The 19659-nt window shown below is 43.4% G+C and overlaps 1 protein-coding gene across 1 annotated transcript in view; it reads right to left on the bottom strand.

Annotated features, from left to right (window-relative positions):
- Positions 1-19659, bottom strand: part of ADAMTS17 (ADAM metallopeptidase with thrombospondin type 1 motif 17) — a 156048-nt gene that overhangs the window by 37440 nt on the left and 98949 nt on the right. The window contains exons 15-17 of the mRNA XM_077185551.1: positions 15702-15822; positions 8197-8277; positions 3457-3614 (exon numbers count right to left, since the gene is read on the bottom strand). Coding sequence (XP_077041666.1) covers positions 3457-3614; positions 8197-8277; positions 15702-15822 — 360 coding nt within the window. The remainder of the gene's footprint in view (positions 1-3456; positions 3615-8196; positions 8278-15701; positions 15823-19659) is intronic.

Below are 19659 nucleotides of genomic sequence, written 5' to 3'. Positions count from 1 at the left end.
GACAACAGGAAGCATTAAATCAGCACTTTTCATATACCAACTATTTTAAAAAGCATCTAGAGTTAAACATCTGAAAGAACAAGGTGATGCTTCTCAGAGCAAAAACAACTGCTGCACAAAAAGTCCCTTGTCTCCTGGTGAATGTGGCACTCAAGGCAAGCATGACTATTCCTGCTGACAAGCTGGAGCAGCAGGGTTGTATGTCTCAGAAAACGGTGGATAACCAGCAAAAGCCATATCATACAGCTTCTGGTAACATATATTTTCATCCCTGCACATTGCTAGAGGAAGGTGAAACCTGTTTCCAACAGCAGGCTATTTCCTATGGAACCACTTGTGATGTCTCCAGTGTTATTACTCCAAAATTCCCTGACTGTTAACAAAGGAACAGAGAAAAATGTTTATGTCTTCACCACAGGCAGATGAGAGTACTGGTCCTGTTTTGATTTACATGTTGGACTTCATTTGGCTCTCAGTTTCCCTGGCTTGAGTCAGAACTGATTGGAAGATATCCCACGGAGAACAGGGTCCATGGAATCTGAGTTACCACAGTATTAACAAATGCCATGGAAGTACTACTGTAATGTTCATGCTGTGGCTTTAAACCTATTATACTTATTATCCCATGATCTGAGCAGCATCAAACAGGTGAATTGTGCTGGCTTTTGTCACCTACTGAAACAGGAGCAATGCCTTATCAAATAATTGTTTCCCCTTCAGATTTGCACAATCATTCCTACTTAACCAATAATCTCACTAAAGCTGTCAGGAGCTCGTTTAACCACACAAATGTGCTGAAAGAAGGGGTCCTGGCAGCCTGTGCTGTGAACACTGAGGGGGCTCCACAAACTCAGCACCATGAGCTGCTCTACACAGGGCAAAACCCTGGGCAGATGAGCCTCACCCAGAGGATGTGGGGAACAAGGACATGAAGCTTTGCTTCAGCTACAGAGTCACTTCCAGGACTGAATAGCAGGGTTGAAACCAGCCAGCCATCATTACAATTTCAAAGATCAATGTTGTTTTTTTTTTAAACACAATTCAAACGCCAGGCAGGCAGAGGCAGAGAGCTTGAGCCCTGACCTGGCTTTCCTGAAGTGCAGGAGATATGAATTCCTGTTCTAGAGAACTGATCAGTCAGCCTTCTCTAAAGCCCCCTTCTGCTCTGGGAGTGTTTGGTTGTCCTCTGCTGCACAAGGAGGACTAGAACAGGCCTACTTACACAAACACCAGTTTCTCCAAGAAATACACACACAGCAATGCACTTGGAGACATGCCTCAAGTATTAAAAACCAGCTCCTAAAAAGAAATCCTTATTATCTCAATATGGGTGCGAGACCAGTGAATCTAAAGGCCCATATGAAACCAATTTCATGCAATTTCGTAGCCATATATAATTGGGGGGTGTGTGTATGTGTGTATAATTGGTTTCAAATGCAGGTCACAATGGATTGACTGAAGCTTCTGGCTCTTTGTCAGTCCAGTGTATTCCACCACTGTTTGAACAACAGTTTTCTATTTAGAGGGAACTGGTAACCATCCTGCCTTTCTTGTGTTGAAAGAATGAAACCCACCACCCTGTATCAGGGAAAAGATTTGTATCTGATTCGAAGCAAAGACTTCATGTGTGCTTTGTTTACCACTGGCAGTGATTTAAAACCACATGTTTTTTAATGGTCTGGTAATTTTTACATTCCTCATTTTTAATCATTCCTCTGAAGGAAGGTGAAGAAGGAACATTTCCTCTGCTTATGTCTGCTGAAAGGGCCTGTCTGTATCTGGACAGGACACTCATGGAGAAGTTCAAAATCACTCCTATGTTAGTTACTTACTCCTTAATGAAGGGGAACTGAGCATTTCTTTAAAACCAAAGATCTGCTGATGCTGAGGTTCACAAAATGCCAATATCAGATTTTACTGCAGTGGACCTCAAACACGAGCAATGCCCCGGAAGGTTCCAGGAGCTGCCAAAGGAACTCTGCACAGCATCTTCCCAAACGGTACCTGTGCAACTCCTGTTTCTCACATGAGCTTGGGAAGACCTTGGCAGTACAAGGTACTTTGTCAGAGTCCTGGTTTCAGGAGGGAAGGCTTGTGTTAAGGCCAAAGTCCAGAAGAAGCTGATGTTTCTGATGGTGAAGAGGGTGTAATACACCTGGAATACACCTCCTTTGAGTGGGCACACCCTGGACTACACGGGTGAGCCAGGAAGGTGCTGGTGTGCCCCACCCTGCGCCTCTGACTACTCCAGCTGTAACTTGTTGAATCCAGCATTACACTGGTCTGTGAGCCTGTAAACTCACCCATCTGTCTGAGAAAGCAAAGACAAAAGCCCTCATGTCCCTGTGCAGCAGATTTTGACACCAAGAAGGTACTGACAGAGTGGATATTACTGTCAGCTTTTTGTGTGTGTGCAAAGTTCAGGCATCTTTGGAGCTTTTCAAACTGCATCAGGAAGTGTTGCACAATGAACACCAGCAAGCCAAAAAAATCAGGTGAGGGAAGGGAGAGAATGCTGATTTTTAGCAGTGCTTACAGATAGTCTTCAGAGAACAAACATGGCAAAAAGTCACAAGGAGAAGAAACAGCACAGAAAAAATGGAATAGAATAAAAAAAGTTACAGGAAACAATGAAAAAATGAATATACTTTCTATGCAAACCTTGCTACAGAACCTGTAAAGCTTTCTGCAGACTTTTAAACAGGAACAGATATACGAGACAGGAATTATTACAGCTGTCTCACAAATACAAATGTTAAGGTTACACCAGCATTTAGGGACTGGCCCATGGGTCACCCTGTCACCCACCAGTGACAGCTCTGGGACCACAGCCCTGCTCTTCTCACCCCTGTGGACTTCTCATTCATGTTCAGCCACATGGCTGTTCATAAAATACCAAGCTGAGTTAACAGAAGGGCTATGCTGAACATTAGGAAAAAATGTCAAAAAACACCTTAAACTACATACAATTGAAAAAACAATACAGAGAAAACAAGAACATTTCTATGTGTAATTAAGTCATTACTTAGATTCAAATTCACATATATCATCTGTGCATGCTAGATCTGCATCTCTTCTGTAAGAGAACAGTACTTAAACACAGAATACATTCTGGCATAAGATAAAAAGACATTTCAGCAAATATGCTTTTATGTGTGTGATCAGGTATGTCCAAGAAATAATTCAGGTCCTTGGGAACCTACATCCCCTAGAATGGACCCGTCTGTGACACATTACAGGGGTTTCCTGCAGTGGACATGAGCTGAATGAACACTGCCTGTTCTCCCAGGATGGAGCATCACTTTTTGAGTGGGGAGCTGGGCTTCTCCAGCCCCTGCAATGCTGCAAAAGAACACTGTGGTGAGGAAGCAAACAATCAAAATTTAACTTTCAGCTAGGATATAAACCCTTTCTGTTGCATCACTTAAGAAACACAAACAAAGGATATAAAGTTACCATCAAGTGCAGTGGTATTTTAGTTGGTCCTTTGGCAGAGATTTTCTCCCACAGCCCCCTTCGCACGTACCGGACAGTGGTGCCTGCGATCTGAAACTCACCAGGAAGCTCAATTTTCCAGTCGCTGTTAATGGATCTCTTACTGGAATCTTTTAAAGCTGCAATGAATCAAACACCACGGAATGAAATGTGAGCAAATTTGTAATTACAATACAGACTACTGAGCCTTTGTCTCAAGGCACCTCAAGCACAAGATGCAGAAACCTTGTAATGGATGTGAGTTTAAAAGGATAAAACCTCCTCCACTTTTAAAAGGCCCATTGTGATGTTTCTAACTTGGACATATTCTGTACTTCAGTTGATGAAGGTATTTCGAAGAATTAACATAAAATTCATAGATCATTTATCTCTACACTCTCCTTTCAAATGCAACAAGACAAATCTGCAATTTAGTTTCCAAGCAGAATTTTCTTTCAGTTTCCAGATTTTGAGACCACATTTTCCTAAACTCTCCTTGAGGAAAAGATCAATCAAACCTTTGTCGATACACACGTGAAGATTTGCAAATGCAAAATACAACTGATGCTGTGTTTGTGTGTGCTCCATAACTGAACATTGAAAAAATTAACATTCAGCTGTCACAGCTGTAAAGAGAAGTCAAGTCACAAAGCAGGGGCTGGGCAAAATGTGAACTTGGCCACCCTCTTTTCAGGGTCCAAGTGCTGGACATAAATGCATAAGGTCAGGTGTTGTAGGGTCACACCCATCCTGTGCCTTTGTGCCTCACTAAGGTAAAAATGGAAAGCTTAACTTCAGAAGAAAGATGAATATTGAGAAGAAAAGATTCTTGGAAGTTGTGTGTCCTTTCTTCCAGCCTAACTACTTCATCAGGATCACTGATGTCCTTCAAACACTCAAAGACAGCTCCAGCCATAACGGCATCACATTACTGTTGACTCATCAGTGGAGGCTGATTTAGGGATTGATGTGTTTTCTGTGTTAGAATGGAAGCAGAGTTATCCAGATGTTGGTGTGATGCACTGAGGGAAGAGAAAATTGGCAGACCCTGCTGCAGCAGAAAGTGCCAGGCCCCTTTGTGGAGATCCAGTCACTGTGACCAAATCTGCCCTGACAGCAGACAGACAGAATATCCCACATGTTACTGGGATTCCTTAGTTCAAGGTTAACTGTGTCTTTTGGCTAAGCCTTTAACAAGATGTTTTTTTAACCTCTAGCATCTCATGCCTATTTTATTCTCTTCCAGTAAAGAACTTTGCTCTCACTTAACTGAGTGTGTTGCAAGTCAATAGGAAATCTCCTATTGTCATCCCTTTGGACCAAGCCTCCATTGCCAGCAAACCCTCCTGGGTGTGCTTAGGATATATATATATGTATATATATGTATTTATAATTTGTGATGTCCGAACTCTGGGGGAATCTGGAGCAAGTGGAGGTCACAGTGTTCTCTGCATCTACACTGGGAATCCTGGAAAAAGGTGGATATCTGTCCTGCTGCACACAACCTTCCTGACAGCTCTCCAAGTCCCATCAGAGGCTCCAAAATCAGGGTGAAGAGGAACTGAAGTGGGAGAATATTTTTTCTGAGGAAAGTTTCCCCTGGCACACAGCTCAGGGGTAAGATGGTGCCCTGGCACTTGCATGCTGCAGCAATGTGTCTCTCCCTGTGGCTCACTTCTCTTGCTGCTTTGTTCCTCAGTTTACAAAGTACCTTCTGCAAGCTGCAGACACAATTCTGAAGCAGGATTGCTTTCCTCTGCCAAGACCTAGTGGCTTCCAGGCAGATCAAAGCTGTGGGTGAGATAAAACTATCTCCAAGCAGCATGGCTGACTAGGAAAGATAGCCCAGCATGTGCTCCAAACTGTCTAAGAGGTTGAGTGACTTAAGTCATGCTTTGGTTCCAGCTCACCCTCAAAGGGAGATAATTTGCTGATGAAAACCAATGTTTCATCTTTGTGAACCTCTTTTCTGGGCAGGGTTTGATTTTGATTGCTGCAGGCACTGCTCCCTTAGTGGCTGAGGAGATGGAGAGTTTGGAAACAGACCTGTTCCCAAAGGTGCTCCTCGAGGATTGCAGGAATTGCACTGGGGACTGAGCAGAGCACTTAAGCTAAAGTATTTTCATTGCTGTTTGCCTTCATTACCCCATCAGCAAGATCACTGCTGCAGCTACAAAACCTTCCATGTCTCAGACACAGGGAACTCCAATGGCTTTTGTCACACACAACCACTGGCTGTGTGCCCAGCCCCAGAGGTGACAGAACTAAATTCAAACTCCTACAGTAGAAGAGCAGGAGGAATAGGAACCCCAGCAACAACCTGTAACTTCTGTTTTTCTTGTTGGCTGGAAGGCAGGAACTGACCAATCAACTTCTAAACCTGGCATCTAGTCAGATCTTTATTTCCACCTTGGGTCTCTCCAGCTTGCTTCCCAGCCTGTGGACACAAACTGCCCAGGCATTTCCTGTTCAAGGTGGTTTTTGAGAGTTACAGCCAGCCAAGGCAGCCAGCGTGGGCTGCCTGTAGGTGGAGGGAAATTCTTCAGGCACTGCTCCCAGCACATGGAATAATGATTCCAAATTATGCTGGGCTTCTTTCCAGAATGTTGTACCTGGTTCTGAGTAGAAATAGGACCTGATTGGACTCAGCTTTGTCAGTGCTATTGAACTAGAAAATCCTTCCACACTCAGATCTGAATTTAAGAGTGATTGGGACATTTTTCTTGGTCATCTTTATTGCCCTATGGAACCCCCCTGCTGCTATTCTTCATCTCAGCTCAGCAAGGCACTGGGTATCTTTTCTTTGGGTCGAGTGTTCCTTGAAAGAGAAAACCCTGGAAAGCTTAGAGAGGTTCTCCTGGCTCCTGACCATGAACCAAAGAGCTGAAAGCACTAAAAGCTTTAAAAGAGCCAGATTTTTATCTATCTTTATGTGATGCAAACAGGGCCAGCTCCTGCTCTCAAAAATACAATCCTAATCTTCACCACCCAGTGGGGAACCATCTGCTTCAGTCAAGGTTATGTTGTCCCAGGGAAGGGGAGTTTCTAACTCATGTAAGACTCTCAGTGCTCTGCTATCTGCCAAAGCCCAAATACCCTGTGCAAACCCCACCAAGACAAACAAAAAGGCTGGTTTCCAGAAGGCAGAGCACTTGCAAAACCCAAAGAAACACTGGCTCCCATTATTCCACCAGGCTTTGCTATGTCAAACATCTCATGTGTAGGCGGGATCCTCTGGCTAAAGCATTATGGAAATAGGAGCAGTGGTGATATTCCTTCCTACCAAGAAGTGGCACAAATGCCAATGGTTTTGATCAAAGGGCAACTGAATGACAATCTGCACTCCTTTTTTCCTCTGGATCTGGAGTGAAAGAGAACAAAAGCATCTTTCCCAGTGATATTGCCAACTGCAGCAACATCTCAAGACAGAAAATCAGTAGCACTAGAGCTGAAACCCTGACACGGCCACCATGCAAACGTTTTCAGCAGCATCCGATATTCCAGTGCTGGATATTAACATCTCCTTTTGGCTGGAGATGAAGAATTATAATCAAAAGATGTGGAAATCAGAGACCAAGGTCTGAGCTTTGTTCTGACTCCCTGAATAGCCATGAGCAAGTTGAAACACCTCAGTTTCCTCTTCAGAAACAAGAGAGTGACAAGTTCTGCAATCCTCTCAGAGTTCCTTCCTCTCTGGAAGCAATTCCATGGCCATGCAGCTCTGGGACCATGTTGGGGGTTTTTTGGATCTTGGGCAATTTTCTCTAAAGCCTCTGCTCTGCCACTGGCTTCCTGTATAAATTCAGGGCTAATGGAGCATTTCTGTGACCTGGACTCCCTAGAAGTAGATGAGGATAAAACCCTTTATCTAATATCTAGTAATGACAGAGAAGGAAATGCCTCAAACATTGCAGAGAAGAGGCAGAAGACCAGACTGACAGATCCTCAGTGTAACTGACTGGCTGCACTTTACAAATGCCATTCTGACCTTTAATTTATGCAATGAGTAACTGAACAACAAATTCATTGACAGACTCTGCCCTACAACAACCTCACATGCAAATCTTACCCATCAGCCATGTCTAAACCTTCTTTTCCCAATAGGAAAAGGAGGAGAGATGCCTGTTCCCCTCTAAAGGAATGCAGAAGTAGAAATGACAAGAGGATTAAACAAATTTTTTTGCCTGATAAAATAGAGGCAAGTGGACTAGAGGCTGCAGCCAAGCCCATCTCAGAATGCAGGATCAGGTCTTGGGTACAGCATCCAGTGAAAATGTGCTGCTGTAGGAAATGGCAGCAGGTTACTGAAGGATATCAGCTGCCCTGTCCTGTCTCTGCTTCAGACTGAGCTGGGCGCCTTCCTATCAGTACCTCTGCCATTCCCCTCTCTAAACACACTGTTCTCTTCCCCACTCCCTCCTGAAGTGCTCTGTGCTCCTGGCAGCCCTGTGCAAACCACTGCCAAGTTCTGCTCAGGAACTCTTCTGTCTGTATATAAAAGTACTCTCTGGTCCTTCCAGGTTGCACAGGGCCTGTAAGTGTCACATACTATCACATCACAAACATCATGATACCAAGCCACAAAAGCAGACATTGCAGCAAGACTCAATTCACCAGCCCCTCCCTGGCAGCAACAAACCTTACAGGTCCCTTAGAGAAGGGTCATTTTTAAAAGAAAACAGCTGAATTTTAATAAAAACATTTTTTCTTTTGTCTTTTTACCCAGAAAGCTGTGAGCAGGTTTGTCCTCAACCACTCTGATCCGCCGGGCACCCGCAGGGATCACAGCGGCTTCGATGTAACCTAGAGCAACAAAAAAGGGCTGAATAAAGGCAGGGCCAGCCAGGAGCAGCCATCCCACATCTCCCTGAGAAAAACTCAACTCCAGGCTGGGGACTGAGTGAGAAACACTCCAAATGAGACCCCTGTGCTGGCAGCCAGTTGTCACTGCTGTCACAGGCGTGGTCATGACTAACATTTCAGCAGAAATGCATGAGTGCTGCTCAGCTGCGACTTCAGCCTTGTTAATTAGCTCTAATTAGATCTGCACCCTTCGAATCACCCTGGTTTTCCTGCAGTACTGGCAGGGATGCACGAGAACACTGCAAAGTGTGACTGTCAGGAGCAACACTGCACAGAACAGACATGTGAAATGATGTTTCCAAAAGATGCTCCTGCTTTGTCTTCCCTGTCAAGGCTGTGGTGTCAGAAAGGACTCACTTCTACAAAACATTTTGATGATGCTAAAACTGAACAGAGGGAATTAGCAGAAAAAATGAGGGAAAAAGTTTGTTTTTATTTACATTTCAGCTCTGTACAAAAATTCTGGAGGAGATAATGATCTCCTTGCACTGGGCTGCTGAAAATTCAACAGCTCAGATTTAATGCAATAACAGAGCTGGAAGTTTCTCCAGGACTGACCACTGGCCAACTCTAAACAATTTTTCAAAGACCAATTTTGACTTACAGAATACAGTAGGAATAAGCAGGAACTACAAGGAAATGCAGCCTCTTTTCCCCCACTATGGAGACACGTGGAGTTACAGACTTGCTCCATGGGGTGGAAGCGGTGCCTTTAAATAATAAAGCAGAGGAACAGCAGGGCCCATTTCAAAGAGCCAGGCAGAGTTTTTCCACTGGCTTCAATGGACTTTGAACCAGGCCTCTGTAGATGACACTAATCTCATCACAACCATGACTTGATTCCTTCTAATTGGCCACCCAGTTTACTTTGCAGTATATCACTTGGCACCTTTTTGGGGTTATTGCTGTCCTCTTTCTTTTAGATGTTAAGCGGCTTATCCTGTATGTTCCCTCATCCACTTTTCTTGCTTTAAATGGCTCTGTGAAGCTGTTGTGTGTCAGTGATGCCTTTATGGGAATTGTGGGCTGTCTTGAGCAATGGGCTGGAGAAGTGCTGGCACAGGGAGCAGCGATTTCTTTAGCACTTAGCAGTGTTCAGGGAGCTATTTTAGGGATAAAAGTGTAGCCCTGCTTTTGCTGATACAGGGAGGACTCCAAGGAGTATGGTGACAGTCTCTTGCACCTCAGGACTAAGTGATTCTCCTTCCATTGTGACGTGGAGTGAGACAGATTTGGGGTCTCAGATGGTGGATTCATTTCCTGAATATTTATTTCATGAGTAAAGCTTGAGTTCTTGGCTTTCATCAGGTGCAGAAGGTGGGCAGCTGACTTGGGCCAGACAGTCTCTCTCTTTCCCTGATTTGTTGTATCTGAATGACACTTTCATCTCACCCTTTAGCTCAATTCTCTTTGCACTTTTTATTCTTCAATTACTTCTCCCTTACTCAGGATATGTCAGAAGTGGTCACTCATCCCTTGCAGGAAAACCAGAGAGAGGGGCAGCAGAGCTCAGACCTTGTCTGCGCACAGAAGCCAGAGCAGAGGCTCTCCCAGCTGCTGTTCCAGCCTGGGTTTCACCAGGAAAAATCATTACTTCCAGGGTCAATTTTACAAAGGCAATACGGAAATCTGTTATGAAATCAGAGCAAACAGATGTTGGACTTTATCCTAGACATTGCCAGGAGTTGGTTTTTCATCAGCTGAGATACCAAATCACAGTCAATACAGTCAATACAGTCAGATATCAAATATCCTTACTGCATCCCATGCAGCTGCATGTAAACCCAACCAACAGCTACTCAAGACATAAACACACAGCAAAAGTGTGACCAGTGACAGTCTGTCACAAGGAAATAGCTCCTGATACACCCTGAACACCCCTGTTAGGAAGCCAGTTTGGAACATGCCCAAGTTTCAGGTAATTTAAAATACCTACTAGGGGACTATTTACTTATTTAGTTTTTAAACCAGATACAAATGCCCAGAGCTAAATCATGCTGGGGTTGGAGACAAAGTTACTCTGAATTTAGTGGAAGGCAGTCACTAAGTTCAGTGAACTCTGGGTCTGTCCCCTGACCCAGCAGCAGCCAGGAGTGTGTCACCTGCTTTAGAGGTGAGCAAGCTCTGGAGCTGTGCTGGAGGCTCAGCTCAAGCCATTAAATACACTTATTTCATCACTGTGCCATGAGAGAAACACCACGTGGAAAGGTGATTTTTATGTTACATTTTACAATAGTCAAGTGTGAGCTATTAATAGAGTATTAGTTCTGGAGACTGTTTGGTTTGGTCTCACACCAGATTTTTTCTCCTTGTGTAATTTCTAATCCTGATTGGTGGCTTTGGGGCTGCACTCACAGCTCCTGAATAAAAAGAAACACACTGTGTTATCTCACTGTGCCACAAACCTGGCTGCTGACCTTCACTCTCCTGTTAGAGAATTCCCAAATGCTTTGCAAGGGTTTGGATCTGGCCTGTCCTCTCAGAGGTGAAGCAGAACCCTTGGGCATGTCCCACCAGGAGCACCTGGACACTCATTCATTACCTCCAGCAATGTTGGGTGAGTTAGTGGTCGAATTCTGCTGCAAACAGACTGGATATCACTCATGCATATTTGCCACAGGTACAAACTTGGATCATCTCCACCACTCCACTCTGGTCCTCAGAGCTGGTGGGAGGCTTGTGGTCACAGATTCCTGATCTTTGACTGCACCAGGAAACACCTCCAGTGTTTTCCAGGCACATTTTATTAAGCAAACCGTAACTGCAGATTGCCAGAAAGATTATCAAGTGTCAGCTGGAATGACCAAAAAAAGTCTCAGAGTTGGCAGTCAAGGACTCTCAAAGCTCTGTTAGGTCTAAGGATAATTGTCTGCAAGGCCAGGGTTTGCAAGGCTGGGCTTAAAGTTCATCTTTAAATGAGGAACTGGTTAAAGACTGATGAGATTTGGCAACTATCAGGCAGTATTTTTAGTAATTTCACCCATAAATCAGCGTGTTAAGATGAAGCTTTGAAAATACAACAGGAGAACTTCATTATTTGATAATTTATAGCGCTGCATGCACTATACTCCACCTTGGGAACAGTTACTTTGGCACACACCAATCTTTCTGGATAATCTGCATTACATCAGTGTCTCAGGAATGTAAGACTGTGATTGAAGCAAATCCTAGATACAAATTTTATGGTATAACTTGTATTAGGAGAGACACCAGAACAAAGAGGTGGCTTTGTCATCAAGGAGATTAATATGTGAACAGTGGCTACTGTATCTTCATTTAAATGCTGGAGAGATTTGCAAGAGGAAGGCAGCCCACACAGAAAAATCCATTGTTAGCCATTGTTATTACTCCCAGAAAGAACAGAAAGTTTAGTGTGAACTTCAGAATGCCACTGATCTACTGCAAAACTCTTCTGGTTCACACTGCAGTGAAAGACGGACTCAGAGGTGAAGGACAAATGATCCCATGGCTGAAAGTAGCAACCCCTGGGCACTGCACCTTCCTATCTTATCCCTGTACACACCAAAATCAGGTGTGAGAAGGTCAACAGTGCCCAGCCCATTACCAAACCTCCCAAAAGTGCTTTGAACAAAGATCTTGGGGTAGAAGCCCAGGAGATCAGGCTGTCCTGCCCACCTGCCAGCCAAGGCCAGCAAAGCTCCCATGGTATTTCAGGGATAGGCACCAGCTGAGACTCCATCTCCTTCCCACCTTGCAGCTTTTGCTGATTGCTGCTTGTTGCAGTGGAGTGCAAATTATGTGTCTGTTTCCTGAATAGCTGTGATAATTCTCCTTTGCTTTTAGCTTGAGAATAAATCCTGCATTGGCACCAGTCCACTTCCAGCCATGGGATAGCTCAGTTGTAAGAAAATAATTTCTCTGAAGAGCCATGGATAAATTTCAAAGCCTCCTACTATTGCTGCAAAGTTGGTAACTGGGATTTCTAACTTGCATGTTCTGATGAAAGCCCCATAAGAGATCTCTGAGTTAAAGATTAGGTAGAGTTCTATTTTCTTGTAATTTACATGTGTACCCTATTGATAAAAAAAGATATTTTTGTGTTGGCTAAAGATACTCCCAGCCAGCACGACAGCACTACTGTTCAAAATTCTTTTAGTAAGTGCTGGACAAACAGCATATGCAATAAAACCTCTACTTTTCTACCATCTTAAAAAAAAAAAAATTCCTAGCAAAGGTGTACTTTTCCTTTCCCAAAATGACAGTTACAACAATAAGGCATATCTCACCTTATTAGATTCTGCCATTAAAAAAGAAAATCCAAACATCTGTGGTCATTCTTTTGAATTATTACCATAAATTCTTTTGAATCACAATAATAAATGAAAATCTTGATGTGGTTGAGAAAAATCAGGAGAGACAGATCCAGGTCTCTGAGCATTACAGGCACAACCTTGGGGAAGTTGTCAGTGATAAATCAGCTCCCCAACAGACAGGAGTCCAAGAGCTGTCCTTCATTTCTAGGTCCCCTTTACAGTGGCAGAGTGACAGAGCTGGACTTCAGAACAACTCTGTGTTTGGTTTTGAAAAATTATTTTGTAGAAATAGGTACAAGGCATGCTGCCAGTAGAAAGGAAACCTCAGTCTAAACAGTGCATTCAGCTGGCTACTGAAGACAGCCAGCTGCACACAAGTGTATGAGATGTTTAGCATCATAAATTAAGGCTTTTGACCTCCTCTCCAGCAGAAAAATGGGGTCCATTTCCAGTTGGATCACCCTGGATCACAGGTGCTAGGAGCTGAACTGCTGGATCTCCTACAAGGCACTTTGAATGTTCCACCATCTTTCCCACCAGGGTGGCAGAACCTCTGTGATATTAAAGCTGGGGAAAAAAAGAAATAGACCTGGTTCTTTTTGCTTGGTGCATGAAAATTTGGCTTCCTTTCCACAGATATGTTCCCTAAAAGGAAAGGATCTGCATTGTATCTCTGACAAGGCAAGTGAAACAGTAAAAGGACTTGAAGTTTATCCATGGCTTTTGATACCAAATTTCCCCATCTAATCCGACAAAATGAAGATAAAGGACCAACACCAAAGGATTTCACCGACACCCACTGACACTGCAAACAGCATTCAAGTATCTTACACGAGAAACACTTGGGAACAGCCTTTGCCTTTGCCATCACACATGTGGAAACCTTCTTACAATGACTATTGGTTACTAAGAAACAGAAAGGAGTTGGCAGGGGTTTAGTTCAGTTCACAGGGCTCCACAACATCATTTGCAATCACAGGACACAGAGGGACCAATCCTGCAAGCAGAGGAGTCCTATGGGCAGAGCCAAGGCTCAAGGCTGCAGCTGCAATTCCCCAAATAGATACCACTCCAAAACAATCAATGTATTGATGTTTGAAGTTTATTCTCTTTTGAAATGATAAATCAGCACACTGGACTCAGGGTCTTGGCCTTGACTTGGAATGCAGCCAGGTGGTGGGGATTTGCCACTGAACTGTGCCATCATTTACACACCCAAACCTTGAAGTTGTTATCAGCAGAATATTGTGGATCTTTCTTTGCCCCAGCTTCCATCAAATTTTTGCACATTTTTGCCTAAATGTAAATTTAAAATAAAAAGCTTTTTTCCCTTGAGTAATGCCACGTTCACTTGTGATACCCAGACCTGGAGCTTTGCTTACTGCATGAAATTCAGTGGGTTCACCTGAGGACCTGAATCTGCAAAACAGCATGTGAGCAGAAATGGATGGAAGTACACATAAAATGTAATTGACTTTCAAAATTAAATTAAAAATAAAACAAAACACCTAATAAATGGTTATGAGGTTATACTGGTAAAAACAATTATCTTCTAGATTATGTGAGATGGCTAAAGGTGGAAACATTGCACTGACAAAGCAACACTTTGACAGGTTTGTGTGTCTGAGATGATCAGCAGAGAATCTGAATGCTTGAACACTGCCCATGAGTCATCAGGAATTCTTTCTGATTAGGTTCCAGGGCACTGGGGGTGAAAACCTCCTGCAGAGTCCTGGCAGCCAGTTAAGGCTGAAGCTGCTCTGCTCCTACAGCCTTGTAAAGTCACCACCTCAAGCAGGCTGTGTAGCGGGAAACGGGTGCAACCTCCTGGCAGTGACCCAGAAATTTTGTATTTATCTGCACAAGATGTTTTGTAGACTCACTGGAAAAAAGATAGCTACTCTTCAGCAGCATGTAAGAAATCCATGAAAGCTGTATGAGCTGCCACAGAAATGGAGAATAGATGGGGTTTTTTCAATGGAAATGAGGAACTTTTCCCACCACTTGCATCAAATGCAAAAGGCTTACTGTAAGTGGTGGAAAATAATTGGGACAAAAGAGTCAAAGGCACTAATGCAGGAAACCACTCAACAGGCTGGCCAAGCACACAGATGTACTCCAGAGAGATGTGGTGCAGGTGGGAAATCTACCTGCATCTCACAGGAGGTGACAGATTCCAGCTGGCCCCACAGGTGAGGAGGAGGAGGTGCAGAGGAAGAGGTCAGTGAACAAAATCAGAGCCTCAGACTTCAGAGCTGAGACCTGGACTAAAGGGAGCTGCTAAGCACTGCTGCTGCTTTAGCCACTAAACTGAAATGTGTGCTTAGAGGGGATTTTCATGTGCTTTGTGGAACTCAGCCCTGGAGCAGCACGTTGAATGCATTTCTCCATACGGAAATGCCAGTTCTGTATTCACTGAATGGGAAATAATTTTTTTTTCTGGACAATTGTTTCCTCCTGGAGCAGCTTCCAAGTTCTGGACATGGCTTTCCCTCCCTTTGGCTAATAAGGATGTGTGATAACAGGGTTCTCAGAAGTGTAGTACAGAAAGCCTGGAACAAAGGCTAATTCAAACACCAAGCTGTACATACATTAATGTTTAACAAGAAAGGGAAAAGTCTTATATCCTATACTGGATATTTTTGCTGGCAGGGAATCAGTAAAAATATTCAGAGGGGAGTGCACTGCTCTTTCCTTTAGCTGAGATATTCTAACATGAATCATCTACAACATGCAACATGCATCATTCTGAGACCTCAAAGATGGTGCTGAAATCCAACTTCCCTCCCACTGGGAAAGATTCTGTGATTTTGTCTCCTATTTAAAATCACCAGCATCAGTAGCACTCAGAATGAGAAACAGAACTTCAGCCTGAATTTCAGGCAGAGGCAGTGGCTGGTGTCTGGGTGACCGAGTAAGAAGCAGATGGGATATCACACCTGAAGTGAGTTGGGGTTTGTTTTATGCTCCTTAGGAGCTCCCTAGAGCTGTTTTGGCTAGGTGACCCCAGTGCTATCCAAGAGGAAAAGCTGTTACTGCTGCCCCAACTCTCCTCCAGCAAGCAGGAGAACCAGACTGAGTGCTACTCACCCATGCCCTTGGTGTGGTTGAAGTCTCCTTTCACCACCTTGCAGGTTTTCCCATCTCCACTGCAGATCCCACAGCGATCCTCTTTGGCAGCTGAGCCAATGATCCCATCACAGCCAATTTTCTAATGACAACAACCAGAGACCCCCATTACTTTGTTGGCAAGGTCAGAGCATCTCTAAACAATGAGGTCAAGACTAAGATTGACATCTGACTGAAAACCTGAATGGGGAGAAAACATTCAACTCTTAATTAAACTTTTGAAATATCTGAAAAAAGACCTCATTAATCAGATGGCTCAAGATACCTGAAATGAAAGAGTAGTTCAGTGGAAGCAGGTCAGTTCCATATCTGGCCAATTTCTACCACAAGATTGCCTATGCAATTATGAAATTTTCCACATGCTTGCACTGTATTAAGAGTCAAGATTCAGTTGAAAAATAAATTACAGAATCTAACAGTTTCACCTAAAGCTTCATTATAAATGGTGTTTTCATAATTTTCTATACATACCTATTTTTTTTCCAATGAAACCTACAGTTCTGCTTCCACACAAGGGAAGAGTCACAATATTCTTCCTGTAGCTATGGGAATTATCACCATAATCTTCGTTATTCACAAAGCATTCATGGGTTATGATGGTGAACATTCCACTCTTGTAGATCTTGAGGCTGACAACACTGTCATTAATCTACGTAAATGAATCTTGTATTCTGTCCATGCAAGACCCTTAAATTGATCAGCAATTCACTCTTAAAACATAAACTTCTACTGAAAAAAGCCTTGTCATTATGCAAGTTATTAGTAGAGATTGCACTATTAAAAATTAGTTTAAGATTTATTCTGCATAGATAAACAGTTTCTTGGCAAATGAGTAGCAGGACTGTCACTAGTAAGACTTATTTGACTGAGGCTATTGGGTCTCTCCCTTCTTTGCCTTCCTGTGATGAAGCCAGAGGAAAGTTGGAGAGATATCTTAGGGAACAATCAAAACAACAAACATTTTGAAAAATAGGGTAAGCAGGGAAATATTAAGAGAACTCGGGCTGTTTATCTGAGCCTGGCTGTGTGTAAGCAATTCAATTTGGATCAGAATTCCAACATTCCCCTTGTTTCAGAAGACCCTGGCCACTGCCTCAGTCCAGATGTATTTCAGGGATCAAAGATTGCCAGTGTTCCACTGTGTGCTGATGCAGAGCTTGTCTGGGTAGATCATTAGGGACAGATATGCTGAGAGAGGGTGATCATCCTGAACACATACCAGGGAAATGCTGCTCATTAACTGGCACAGCACCTACATTGCTGCACAGGAACAGCAGGAAAAAACTGTATAAATGCATAAATGGGAGTTAAAAGAAGGAGGAAGAAGATCGTGGATTTTCTGGCAGTTGCAATTCTCAAGCCTGAACTTCACGCCCATGTCCAACAAATAATTTTGGGATATTGAACGTGATTCTGCCCCCAGAACAGAAGGATGTCCCAGCAGTTCTCCTTCCAGGAAAATCAGGATGATTTATTAATGGGGTTGCTGAAAGGCAGCTGGAAATGAACGCCTGCCTGCCACCCTGCTGAGATACTGGAAAGGCTGTGTTTAATTTAAGGCTCTGGTGCTATCTTTTATTGTGCTGCATTGTTATTAGCACTATGTGAGCACACAGATGAATAAAGGGAACATAATGAGTGTTGAACCACACTTATTCCCAGAGCTACATGAGGAGTCTGTAGGACTCTAACGGAGGCAGGGAAAGAATGGGGAGTTGGCAATCACATGCTTTGTATTTATGCTGGAGCTTCCCAGATAATGGAAACCAGTGGGAGCCAGCAAAGCTTGAGAAGGCTGGGTCCCCTCATCTGAGACTGGGGTTCAAGACAAGCCCTTTCCTCACACCTTTACTTACACCCTTCCACTTGAGAGGCCCTTGAGAGGCATGGAGAGAACCCACTGAATCCACAAATGTAACTCCCAATACCTTTGCTGGTTTTTACCTTTCATCTTCACCCTGTTCCCTGTGAGTGAAGGAACTGGGAATGGCCCTTGCACCCTCCTCTTCAAGGGCACCATTGCTCCCATTCACAGGGCAAACTTTTCCCTCAATCCAGGACCTGAGACTTAAGGCCTCCATCACGTTTGGGCCAGGAAATGGCTTCTTACAAAGGAATATCTCTAAGAGAATAAAACACTTTTTTCCATGGCTTCAAGATGAAAACTGGTGCATTCTTGCTACTTTATGGGGGAAAAATACCTTGGAAGCACTTTAGTGTTGTCTACATAAACATTAGAGCCTGTTCCCCTCTCCCCAAGCCTTCCAATCATTTCCAAACTGAAAGTGCATTTAATAAGAGTACATTTAATAACGGTACATAAGGAAACAGCTTTGGGTAAGATTTGACAGTGGATCCTAAAAGCTGCAAAGTCATTTAGAAACACATTGCAGTGACCACCTTGGTCACTCTGATCCTTTGAGAACTCTCCACATGGAAAATACTCTTAAAACCACCACCATGGCCACTCTTAAAACAAGTGGATCAGTGGATCAAAGGGGAAGAGACAGGACTGGAAGGGCAGAACACAGTGGCTGGGTGTGAGAGCCCCTGAGACTCCAGCACTGGCAGTGTGTACATCAGCAGTTTCCCACTGACAACATGCTCTGTGTATAACACTGCCCATCCTTTAACTACAGAGCTGTCCTCAGCCTGCAGAAAGCTTTCCACAATGTGAAGGCTTAATTAACCACATGCAAAGGGAAAATTCCAAGTTTCACTGCTCAAAAGTCAAGTTTTCACAGTGCAGAAAGAACCCCTTAAAACCTAAATAGTTCAAGGGAGTTGTTTGATCTTTGCCATCTCTCACTTGCTTTGTGTTACTTCCTGTCCACTCCAACCAACCAAGGTAAGGGGATTAATTAAATTAAGAAGCAGAAAGGGAAAGCTTTACATTCTGAAGAAAGAAAGACCATGTAAATAACAATAACATCCCGTGTATTTTCTGACCCAAGAGTTACCCTGCAGATGAGCAGACTGAGCCCATGGACCAGCCCATCCAGCAATTGCTGGATACTTTCAGTTCCATCAGTTTTGAATGGACTGGTGAGAAGGGAAGCAGCTTTAAAACATGGGAACGCTGGCAAGAAACATGAAAATAAGTCTTTTAGGGCTTCAAGTCCTCAGCATGGACAGTCAGAAATGTGTCCACAGGTTTCTTGAAGCTCTTCCACCCAGGCAGTGTCCTGCTCTGATACCACATTTTGGAACTAGCCACCAACCTTTAAATTGGCAGGTAACTGCATGTTTGCTGAGCCAAAGGCCTGAAATTAATTCTCTTTAAGCTGATATCTCCGTCCACCCTTCCTTCTCTCCCTCCCCCTTCTTCTCATTTTTATAATTAAACATCTGAAAGTACTGCTTGTTGGGTGGTATTTCCAGCTTCAGTCATAGCTGGCTCCAGCATAGGAAAACTCTTCTCTTTTGAATACATATCACTTGGATTCTTCTGTGTGAACTATTCTCTGTATTGCTTGGGTATTTTTTAATGATATTTTTATTTGTATTTTCAATGGCTGTGAAAGAGCTCAATTGATACAGCTTGTGAGGGTATGTTTTGCTACATAAACACAATTATTTTTGTTATATACACCCACTCTGTGCAAGAAATGACATTGTAGGCTCACAAAACTGTAATGCTTCCCATATGCTGAACTAACTGGCTGTCTCAATGGATCAAATATAAATATTGATGCAACATATGCCACTTTACAAATTAATCATGTACAGAGCAGGCTGGTTATGACAGATTCATCTACACTGCCAATTCCTTCTGTCCATAATATCCAATGCCATTGATACCTCCGGGGATGGACCACATGAAACAGGAATGTACAGATGTGAGCAAGTGACATACAGATCTGAGGGGAAGAGAATTCTTATGTCATTGTTTTAAACACATCTGCCCCTGTGGAGGGTT

Source organism: Agelaius phoeniceus, chromosome 13 (genome assembly GCF_051311805.1).
Source record: "Agelaius phoeniceus isolate bAgePho1 chromosome 13, bAgePho1.hap1, whole genome shotgun sequence".
Taxonomy (NCBI): domain Eukaryota; kingdom Metazoa; phylum Chordata; class Aves; order Passeriformes; family Icteridae; genus Agelaius; species Agelaius phoeniceus.
Note: the sequence above shows the minus strand (reverse complement) of the source record. Positions and strands in the feature narration are given on the sequence as shown.